Source organism: Rissa tridactyla, chromosome Z (genome assembly GCF_028500815.1).
Source record: "Rissa tridactyla isolate bRisTri1 chromosome Z, bRisTri1.patW.cur.20221130, whole genome shotgun sequence".
Lineage (NCBI taxonomy): Eukaryota > Metazoa > Chordata > Aves > Charadriiformes > Laridae > Rissa > Rissa tridactyla.
This window is the reverse complement of record NC_071497.1, coordinates 12,171,240-12,182,935: the sequence shown is the minus strand read 5'-3', so window position 1 is coordinate 12,182,935 and position 11,696 is coordinate 12,171,240. Positions and strand designations below refer to the sequence as shown.

At 45.2% G+C, this 11,696-nt stretch overlaps 1 protein-coding gene across 1 annotated transcript; it reads left to right on the top strand.

Annotated features, from left to right (window-relative positions):
- The first annotated feature begins 2,389 nt into the window (after positions 1-2,389).
- On the top strand, positions 2,390-10,470 carry DNAJC25 (DnaJ heat shock protein family (Hsp40) member C25). Its single transcript, XM_054186194.1, has 4 exons — positions 2,390-2,697; positions 4,606-4,758; positions 6,302-6,772; positions 9,413-10,470. The coding sequence occupies exons 1-4, from the start codon at positions 2,407-2,409 to the stop codon at positions 9,533-9,535; spliced, it is 1,038 nt and encodes a 345-aa protein (XP_054042169.1). The 5' UTR covers positions 2,390-2,406; the 3' UTR covers positions 9,536-10,470.
- Positions 10,471-11,696: the final 1,226 nt, after the last annotated feature.

The following is an 11,696-nucleotide window of genomic DNA, read 5'->3' as shown; positions in this document are numbered from 1 at the left end:
ATCATCTGGACAGGGCAGGGACACCTCCCAGTAGACCAGGTTGCTCAAAGCCCCATCCAGCCTAGCCTTGAACACCTCCAGAGATGGGGCATCCACAGCTTCTCTGGGCAACCTGTTCCAGTGCCTTACCACCCTGACAGGAAAGCATTTCTTCCTAATATCTAATCTAAATCTCCCCTTTTTCAGTTTGAAACCATTATGTCTCATCCTGTCGCGCCACTCCCTGATGAAGCATCCCTCCCCATCTTTTCTGTAGGCCCCCTTTAGGTACTGGAGGGCTGCTAGAAGGTCTCCACGGAGCCTTCTCCTCTCCAGGCTGAACAACCCCAACTCTCTCAGCCTGTCTTCATAGGAGAGATGCTCCAGCCCTACGATCATCTTCGTGGTCCTCCTCTGGACCCACTCCAACAGGTCCATGTCCTTTCTGTGCTGAGGACTCCAAAGCTGGACACAGTACTCCAGGTGGGGTCTCACCAGAGCAGAGGGGCAGAATCACCTATCTTGATCTGCTGGCCATGCTTCTTTTGATGCAGCCCAGGATGTGGTTGGCTTTCTGGGCTGTGAGTGCACATTGCTGGCTGATGTTGAGCTTCTCATCAACCAACACCCCCAAGTTCTTCTCCTCAGGGCTGCTCTCAACCCATTCTTGATCCAGCCTGTACTTGTGTTTCGGATTACCCTGACCCATGTGCAGGAGCTTGCACTCGGCCTTGTTGAACTTCATGGTGTTCACACAGGCCCACCTCTGAAGCCTGTCCAGGTCCCTCTGGATGGCATCCCTTCCCTCCAGCGTGTCAACCACCCCACTCAGCTTGGTGTCATTGGCGAACTTGCTGAGGGTGCACTCCATCCCACTGCCCATGTCACCAACAAAGATGTTGGACAGCACTAGCCCCAGTATTCCCTGAGGAATCCCACTTAAAAAAAAAAGTTCAATACTGTCACTGCTGAGCTACTGTATTCCAAAGTCATTAACTAAAGGGAGAAATCTGCTTTGTAAAACACCTCATGCTTGAGCCTGGGGCTGCTCAGGCTGCAGGAGGAAGGTGTGACCCCACACAGCATCTTTCTCCTGAGTCCTCCAGTGCCACCGGCAGTCTCTGCTGGGAGCGTGTCAGCCAGATGCTCAAATGAAGAGACCCCCGGGGTACTCCTGGCAGCTGGCGGCATGGCATGATGCCCCCCGGCCAGCTTCTTTAATGCCACCCGGATGGGACTGGCTGGTAATCTGTCCCAATGGATGCAGAAAATGGTTGAAAGAAAAAAAAAGGGGGGTTGACAAAACCGGCTGTGGACAATTTTTGCTCTATTTGCCAAGCTCAAGACCCAAGGAGCTGAGTGTCAGCCCTTGACACCGAGGGGCTGGACTCTAATGCACTGCAAGGAGGTGGAATTTTTTGGAGGAAGCAGATTTGGGACTCGGACTCCATCTCTCAAGGAAATGATGGATAGTTATTAATGCAAAAAGGGGGCGGGCAGAGGAGCCCAGCAGTGTACAATGCATGCTCATCTCGAGCAGTAGAACAGCACGTGTTCTCCAGCGAGCCCGGTACTTTTGTGGCGGACTTTTCCAGCGTCAAGCATCGATCTGCTTAGTGGCTGGAAAGCTGCCCAGTGGAAAAGGACGTGGGGGTGTTGGTGAACAGACAGCTGAGTATGAGCCAGCAGTGTGCCCGCGTGGCCAAGGCGGCCAACAGCATTCTGGCTTGTATCAGGAATAGCGTGGCCAGCAGGAGTAGGGAAGTGATCGTGCCTCTGTACTTGGCGCTGGTGAGGCCTCACCTGGAATACCGTGTTCAGTTTTGGGTCAAACACCTCACAAAAGACATTGAGGTGCTGGAGCGGGTCCAGAGAAGGCCAATGAAGCTGGACTGGGGTCTGAAGAACAAGGAGGAGCAGCTGAGGGAGGCAGGTTTTTTTAGCCTGGAGAAACGGAGGCTGAGGGGAGACCTCGCTCTCTACAACTACCTGAGAAGAGGTTGTAGACAGGTGGGGGTCGGTCTCTTCTCCCACATAACAAGGGGAAACGTCCTCAACCTATGCCAGGGGACGTTTAGGATGCATATTAGGAAAAATTTCTTCACAGAAAGGGTTATCAACCATTGCAATACGCTGCCCAGCGAAGCGGTCAGGTCACCATCCCTGGAAGCACTTAAAAGGCGGCTAGACGTGCTGCTGAGGGACTTGTTTTAGTTCTGCCAGTGTTTGGATCAACGGCTGGACGAAGTGATCTGAAAGGTCTTTTCCAACCGAGACAACTCCATGATTTTAATGTGGTTTTAGCGGGACAGGCCCGATCCCCACTGAGGTGACCCCGCCGCCATCTCGCCGCCGCCGCCGCCGCCGGGGCCCGCCCCGTGCGCGCCTGCGCACGGGGCGGGCCCCGGCGGCGGCGGCGGCGGCGAGATGGCGGCGGTCGGCGGCCCGGGTCTGTCCCGGCTGTGGCTGCTGTGCCTGTGCGCGGTCCTGCTGCCGCGGGGGGCTCGGGGCCTGACGGAGGGCCTGTACTGCGGGCGGCGAGTCTGCTACGAGGTGCTGGGCGTCAGCCGGCAGGCCAGCAAGGCGGAGATCGCCCGCGCTTACCGGCAGCTGGCCCGCAAGTATCACCCCGACCGTTACCGGGGGGAGGCCGGCGGCGGCCCGCAGGCGGCGCACGAGAAGTTCCTCCTCATCGCCACCGCCTACGAGACCCTCAAGGTGAGAGAGCGGGACCACCGCCGCGGCCGGAGCCGCTCCGGTAAGAGACAGCGGAGGGGGCCGCCCCGGGTGGGCCGTGCCGGGGGTTGGGAGGGGCCGCCCGCCGCCGCCGCCGCTTCCCTCAGGTGCGGGGCTGGGGCTAACGCCGGCCGGGGCAGGCTGCTCTCCTCTCTGTTCCGTTTACCGGGGCTCCGACTACCCGTCGTGGCGTAGGGCAAGAGCTTGGCCGCAGGCAGGGAGATTAAGCAGCCGCGTGTTGCCAGGAGAAAAGCCGTGACTTTAAAAAAAAAACGCGGGAAGGTAGAGTCATAGCATTGTCTCCGTTGGAAGGGACCTTTCAGATCATCTAGTCCAACCATCAACCTAATGCTGACAAAAACCACCACTAAACCGTGCCACTCAGCACCACATCTACACCAGTTTTAAACACCTCCAGGGATGGCAATTCCACCACTTCCCTGGGCAGCCTGTTCCAATGTTTGATAACCCTTTCAGTGTAAACGTTTTTCCTAATATCCAGTCTAAACCTCCCCTGGCGCAACTTGAGGCTGTTTGGTCTCGTCCTATCACCTGTTACTTGGGAGAAGAGACCGATCTCCCCCCTGGCTACAGGCTCCTTTCAGGTAGTTGTAGGGAGCAATGAGGTCTCCCCTCAGCCTCCCTTTCTCCGGACTAAACAACCCCGTCTCCCTCAGCTGCTCCTCATAAGACTTATGCTCCAAGGTACATCACTCCCTCCCAAATTTTGCTGGACGGCTGCAGCTCACCTGCTGTGTCTGTCCCTGGAGAGATGTGGCTCGCCTGATGCACCTGACCCATGGGAAGAGATCTGGCTCAAACGTCAGGATCCTGCCCCAATTTGGACCTGCACACCTTGCAGGTGTCGTCTTCTTGTAGCAGGACTGGAGCCTCACAGGGTCACGCTGTGTGCATCTGCAGCTCTAGGTTTTCTTTCCTTTGTGTGGGCTTAGCCGTCTTGTTTCCCACTAGCAGTCAGGGAGGGGGGGGGGGGAAAACCCCCAGAAACATTCTGCAATAGCCAGTCCAAGAGTAGAGGGGGGAGGATACAGTTCTCTTGAAAATCTCTTTCTATTTAGTATTTGTTGTCTTGAAGATCCTTTTCTATTTAGAATGAACCGACTGGGCTTTAACTTAGGGGTATACCCTTAAAGGAAAAAGTAACGGTGACGCAAGTAGCATATAGAATCTGCAAGGGAGGCTTATCAGGGCAAAATGTGCTTGGCTTGGGACTCAGGAATGGGACTCAGGACGGGACTCGGGAATGGAAGGAAGAAATCTGTAGGACTTTTAAGGCTGCAAGGGAGAAAAAAGGGGAATTTTTTTGGGGGTAGGAAAGCGATGCAACTGAGGATGGCAAAATTAAATTTCTCATCTCTTAATTACATGGCTGAAAATGAGGAGAAACTCCAAGAAAATGAGAACAATGAGGTTTTGAAATGGCCTTCCATTGGACAGATTCCACAGCCCTGTAAGCTAATGCTAAAAGATTTGTAAAACAATCGCTTTAATAGGTTCTGCATCTGAAAATCTTTTCCTGAGCGATACTTATTAACTCTAGTCCATCTGGATTTCCCATTCTGAAGTTAAAAATACATATTATGTGGATTTCAGTTGCCTCTCTTTATTTCAGTATTAAATGTCTTCATGCAGCGCGTGCTTATTCATTTAAGACCACATATGTCAGATGTGCGTGGGCGGATGAGTGTAAGAACAAATTAATTGACAATATGAGAAAAGGACCAAAGATTTTGTCTGCATTTCATATTCGGTTGGGCTATTGCCAGTTTTATAGCAGCACGGTCATTAGTGAGACGTAAAATGCAGCTATAACAGAGTAAGTGAAAACAGTGATCTGAACCTATGCATGTTTTTCGTCTCATCCTGCAGGATGAAGAAACACGTAAAGATTATGACTACATGTTGGATCATCCTGAAGAGTATTACAGGCATTATTATCACTACTACAGCAGAAGATTGGCACCTAAAGTGGATGTCAGAATAGTGATCCTAGTTACAGTGTGTGCTATCTCCGTGTTTCAGGTAAGATTCCATGTTTACATGACACTGCTCAGTGAGTTTCTGAACGGGAAGAGAAGTATCTGCAGCTCTCGTAATGTGCCAGGTATTGAACAGTGTCAGTGAGGACGCTCGTTCCTGTCTGCTGTGGTAGACTTCTGTGTGTGGCATCCATAACAAGTCTGAAGTCGGGATGTGCTGAGCAGTTTTTTGACTGCCCTTGGTACCTTGGACAAAGGTAGAGATTAGTTTTTTTCCATGGTAGGATATTTCGTAGAGACAAGTGCAGTTTTTTGAAAGGAGTTACTTAGTTCTTCGTGGCAAGCTGCGAGCAGCCTGTTCCTGAGCACAGGCAGGACGAGCGCTGCAAATAAGCAGGTTCAGGGAAGTTTGCCCTGAAGGTGATAGTTCCAAAGTTATGGAAACACCTTGTGTTTGTTTTAGGTGAGAAAACTTGTGCTATTGCTGACAAATATTTAAGTGGAAGAAGGTGCATAACTCTTATTTAGCATCTATTAGGTTACTGGTTCAAAATGTCATTAAAAATACCCAAGAAGTTTAAGAGATGAAGGTACAGCTTATTCTGTGGTGCAGATAGCTCACCTTTTAGTGAGATATTGGAAGTTAAAACAAAAATACATTGATCAGAATTTGAGAGCTTGGAATAAGATATTCCAGTTGTATGTGCAGCCAAATACTTAATTTCTCTTCAGACCTACTTCCAATGGCAGAGTTTCATTTCACCTCTTATTTCTTAAATTTGGCTGTAAATGGAGACGCTCGCGTTCCTGCAGTCCAGCTGCCAGATGATAGCAAATTCAGTGTAAAAGTCTGTGTAAACTGATTTGCCTCTCCCTTGCTTTCTGTTGTTTCTGCTTCTTGGCCTTTGTTAAGGTTGTATAATGTGTATATGTCTGCCCTTTATCTTGGTGAACAGTGTGAAATGCTGCTGTTTTAAAAAGTTGCCTCAATAAGACGTGTTCACCCCATGCACTGTGTTTCTGGTTTGTTGTTCAGGTTTGGGGTTTTTTTGCCATTGAAATTCAGAGGGTAGCTGGAGATTAGAGCAGGATGTTGAATCTTGTAACGTGAATCCTGTCAGACTAATGAGATTGTCACATACTTAATCCATGTTTAATTAAATGTTTTACATGGGTAACAATTTTATAATGAAATTTCTTATACCAGCTACTTTATTGATAAATCCAAGGGGGCTTTTGAGAATGGTCAGCACAGCCTAGCATTAACCTTCAGGAGGCCACCGTCGTCTTGTGAACAAAACCAATCTGAACAGTGTCTGCTTGTCCGTCCTCATCACTGTATATTGCTATGGGATACACATCTATACATCTATTTTCCAGGTGCCTTACTAAGTTTGCAGGAATAATTATAGTTTCTGTAATATTGCAGAAGAAGTGCCGTTACCTTCAGTTTTTACCCTTGTTGTAATGTAATTGTGGTTAAAGGTGTATGACAGCGTTATTTTTCTTTTCCTGGCAAACCTCCAAATAGGAATGTGTCTGTATAAAAACATGTTTTTTTTACTTGCACTGTTCTTCAATTACAGTTCTTCAGCTGGTGGAGTAGTTACAATGAAGCTATCAACTACCTAGCTACAGTGCCAAAATACCGTATACAAGCTACTGAGATTGCCAGGCAACAAGGTTTACTCAACAAAACTAAAGAAAAAGGCAGGAACAGGCGGTCTAAAGAAGAAATTCGTGAAGAAGAGGAAGAAATCATCAAAGACATTATTAAAAATAAAATAGATATAAAAGGCGGTTATCAGAAGCCCAAGATATATGATATCCTTCTATTTCAGATCCTTCTTGCTCCTTTTTACTTGTGCAAATACGTAGCTTGGTACTGTTGGTGGATTTACTGTTTCACTATTAAAGGGCAAGAGTACGGTGTGGAAGAGAAACTATATATCATACGGAGGTACATGAAAATGTCTCAGTCTCAGTTTGACAGCCTAGAAGATCATCAAAAAGAGACCTTTCTTGAACGGCAGCTGTGGATACGAGAAAACTATGAGGTGGGTGGCTCTGGTGAAAAAGCTAATGTTAGTTATCCAGCACTCCCAGAGTCAGAACGGCTATTTTGTGAAGGTGCTTGGGACGGGGTTGTGTTAAGCATTGCTTCAATTTTAGCTGTTGCTTTCTGAATTGAAAACTGTTAGACAACCACTTTATGTGTTTTCTTCGACTTTTTATGCTCATGGACTGGTAGACATCAGCTCCTGACTGTGACCATGCATACAGGAAGGGATTTGCTCAATCCACCCGTGATTATTAGGCAATCTATGCATACAAGATTTAGTTTAATCTGATGAAAGGCTTTATTATAACTATGTGGTATGACAAAATTATTACAGTAGGTTGAAGAATGATCTCCAAACAGTAATAATTTGTAATGAGGATTACCTGGATCATCTGAAACTCCTGTTTCATCAGTCTTCTAAGCTGTTACTTCCTAACTCGTTCTTTTTAAGCTGTCCCTTGATAGGCCTTGTTCTTTGGCCTTCAGTTAGCCAGGGACTGTTCTTGCTGTGCTGTATACCTGTTCAAGTAAAGATGACATATGAAATACCATTGGGCATAACTGCTACTCTTGCCATGGATAGCCAGCTACTAAATAGTCAGTACGTAATTATTTTTTTTAATCTTTCTGTGAGACCAGTGAAAGAACATTAGCCGCAGCATGGAATTTACAGTCCAGGATGACTTGGGATGCTGGGGGGTGGCAGACTGACAAAACGTTTTCATTGTTCCACAGAAGCTCATATGTGGGCCATCTGGGTGGGAAGAGAATCTGGGAACACAAACTTGGCCTGCTTAAGGGGAAGAGGAGATGTTGCTGCAGCTCTGCATATGCTGGGGAAAGAAATGGGATGGTGGCGGAACTGCCTTTGTTGCTGGCAGGGCACCAAAGATTAGAGAATGCTTCTTTAAAAGTAGGCAGGTGTGGATTACTCTAGAAACTTGGAAGAGGAAAATAGCAAAATTGATGCTAATGTAAGGAAAGGATTAGCCAACAGGTACATAAACATGTTGAATTACAATGGGTTTGCTAGAAAACAATCTGGAAGTCGAGAGATCAAGTAATGTTACTAGTCAAAGCAGATGTTATATGTAAAAAGCAAGACAGGATGGATATGCTGTTGTAGAGAAAAAAATGACATGGTTTGGGATCCGTGCTGTTTCTATCTAGTCACTGAATATAAAAGAGCTCTATTTGCCAGAAGTGATGTCTGTTTATCCCAGACTCATCTCCTGTGGTGGTCAGCTGTTGATTTTTACTGAAAAATACGTGAAAGTTGCACCCATATAGCAATCCGCTATAATTTGCAGCTTTGGGAATTCCTGAAAAGGAAATGGCGTATTTGTAGGTAATTGCTTTAATGAGTTTTTCTTCAATAAACTTATCTAGTCACTCCCGTGAATGCATTAAAACTTCCAGAGTCTGCTGTGCCATCTGGTCATGAGTTCAGCAATACGTGTAGAAGTTGGGTTTTTTAAGCCATACAGACACCTGCCGGTTCTTGTATTATTGGAAATGGAGAATAATCATGCTTTATTCTCTTTTTCTCATGCTACCTATGCTCCTGTGTACCAATACCATATCTTACTTGAAATTTAGTCCTATCTTTTTAGGCTGAAAAATCTGCTTAGGTGTTTCTCCCCAAAAGCTTTTCTGTTCTTTGATCATTGGAGATGGCTATCTGCATGTTGTTCAGTTTTCTAGCATCCTTTTAGGATAGGAAAGACTAAGAATTCAATACACAGGTACAGTGTGGAGCTCTGCAATATTTTTTTCCCCCCTCTGTTACTTGTCTAATAATTCTTAAAACCTGTATGATCACTGAACATTGAGCTGATGTATTTATAAAGCCATTTATAATATTTTTAAAATCTTGCTCATGTGTAGCAGAACCTTACATTTAATTCCCTTATGGGAAGAAGTAAGATGACACTGAGATGATATAAACCTGTGTGGTGTTGAGATTTACACTGGCTGTGTCTACATAAACTGCCTTCCAGAATGAAAATGCAGATGCTGTTGCTTTTTTTTTTTAGATACTTGACTTTGCTGATAATCGTAGATTTCATTACAATGACACCATTTCTTGGCAGAATGTAATTACTTCTCATTTGGTACTGCCAATACTTAATGCAGAGATACTAACTTAGTTGAGAAATGTAATTGGTCATAAAAAGTTCCATAGTAGTATTCTGTCTAGACAAGGACTGTGAAATGGGAAAACAACTACAGTGAGGAGCTGAACAACTGCATTGAACACTATGTGTGCTGAAACGGGACTCAAAATGTAGCTTTCTGAGCATTAGCAGTTCTTTACTGTAAATTTTATTTGGTCGAATGCATGAGCATCTAGTTCTTTAGCAAAAAAGGGTTTTGAAGCTTGCAGCACTGTCTTACAAGGAGGTAGTTCTGCTCTCGGCAAAAATACAGAGCTTCTCAACTACAGCCAGTAGGTTTCTTGGCTGAAGGGTACTCCTAAGCTTGATGTTGGTCAAGGGCTGCTTCTATGTGGCAGTTCAGTCTCCTATAAAAACAGTAAGCTGGTCAGTGGTGGAACTGCGAATGCTTACGCCCCCCTTGGGGTTCACTTAGGCTGTTTCTTCAGCCTAACTAAAAACTTTTGTCTGTCTATCAGGTCTATAAACGAGAACAAGAGGAAGAGTTAAAGAAGAAGATGGCCATGGATCCTCGATGGAAGAGGTATCGGCGGTGGATGAAAAATGAAGGACCCGGAAGACTGACTTTTATTGATGACTGAAAGTTGCTGAACAAAATGTGTGCTAATGTTGAAAGCGATTTGCAAAACTTTTCACTACATCATTCAGAGTTTTGTCTGCTGTGGCTCAGCAGTGATCTAAAACTCAGGAATTATTAAATCAGGCCGAAAAATAATACAGGTTTACTGTTTTTATAAATCAGACCTATTAAACAGGCTCAGCTCAATGTGTATATGACATTTACTTGGGGATCTGTGTGGAATTCATTATTCCAGACAATGTATTTTCTCTACATATTTCATATTCATGATCAGTGGAACTATAACTTTAGTCTTTCTGAAACTGTTTCTAGATCAGTCCTTGAAAGTCCTGTTTTTCCTTTTTAAACTGAAGGGTTCCTGCGAACGGACACTGGAAATGCTTATAAAGGATTCTGAAGCAAGGGCCATTTCCTTTTTTCCTCTCTCTTCCCCTCTACTTTTCAATCTAATTTCTAAGATGCCAAATTGTTTTTTGATGTAGACAATATGGGGATTATACCGGACTACTTCTTTTGCTATTCCTGCTCCAGTTGGAAATGAATTTTGTTCTTTGTGGGAATAAATGATGCATGATTGATCATCATCGTGATGCAAACAAGCCTTAAGTCTTTGTTCTACAGAGTGATTCATGAAATAGTGTGCTTAGATCTTTTGCGTTTGGTTTTTCATCTTGTGTGTTGGATTGTACCTGCTTGTTCAGAACAAGTATACCAGTGAATATTAGTCTACTAAATGTGACGTTTATTTCACCAAAGTATTGCTAAAAGGGAAAATGACCCTTTTGTTAAAAAGGGCAATTTTGATGCCTTATGTAAATAAAAGTTTATATAATATACATACTGAACTTGTTTTAAATTCTAAATCTAAAGTATTCTTTATGTGTATCTCTTCTGATCAGACCTCAGAGTACTTAGAATAAATAATGCACAACAGCATGCTGTGGTTTCCTCTGTAACTCAGACCAGGTCAGAGTTTCCATGATTCGCTGGTAAAAGGGATTCTGTTACTGTATTTCTATTACGGAATTTTACTGGGGAAGGGGTGGGTGAGGAGTGTAGTCAGACTGGGCTTCTGCTGTTGTTTATCACATCTGTAAAAACAAATTCCTCAGAAGTGTTTCTGCTGAGGACGGTGCTAGGTTAGCTGGCTTCCGTGGAGACTGGTTCTGGGAGAGGAGCTCTTGAACTTGCTACTCCTGCCAAAGCCCGTAATAGCTAAAAGTTTTAAAAATGCTAATTGATCCATTTTTGAAGCAAGACTTTTCTGATTCTGCAAAGGTGACCTGCCCTCATTTTTTGAGAAAGAGTTTCTGTTCTCTATGTGTCTTTTGCTAGATTATCTTTCACTAGTTCTTGGAATGTCGTCTCAGTTTTGTGTTTAATACATATTCAAAAGCATATTAGAAGTATTATGCTAAATAGCTAACTTCTGTGTGCATTAGTAAAACTGAAGAGAGATTTGTCCTTCATCTCTGCTGCAGGTAATGTAGCTATAAACTTAATTCACTTTGTATTTAATGGTCAATTCAAATCTAAAATTTGTTAAAGAAGGTGTCTAGAATAAGTTGTGCTTGCTTTCATGAAGTCGTCTTTGAGACACTAGTGGTGTGGCAGGGACACTGCGGAGATGCTCATGACGTGAGAGACCTTCACAGCTTGGGTGTATTGGTGCTTCATCCACCAAAACGCGGTCGGCCTCCTGTAGGAGGGGAGGGGGTATGATGAAGTTGCTGTGATAGAAACAAAGGGAATAAAGGTCAGCACAAATAAAGTGGTTTTGATTGTCAGGTACGACAGTTACACCTGCAAAAGAACTGGGCACGTGCGTGCATCAGGATATAAACGAGTGGCCACCGTTTTGCAGGCTAAGAGCTCTGCCCTTGCCCTTGTGCCTCGCTTTGCTCCCTCCTTTCCCTCCCAAGCCAGCTATCTGGGTTATACAAATAAGCAGTCAAAACACAGACCTGTTTTCCCTTTTTGCCTCAGTGAGTTCTAATCAAGATTGATTTCCTGACCTGATGCTACAGGAGGAAACTGATGCAATGGAGGGGCAGTCCCTGGGGAGGACACAAGCGTGTCTCTCGGCGGCAACAGTGTCTCGTCTCTGTAAACACCGAGTGAGTGGAGAAAGGAAAGTCAGCAGGTGTGGTACGAGCCGCTGG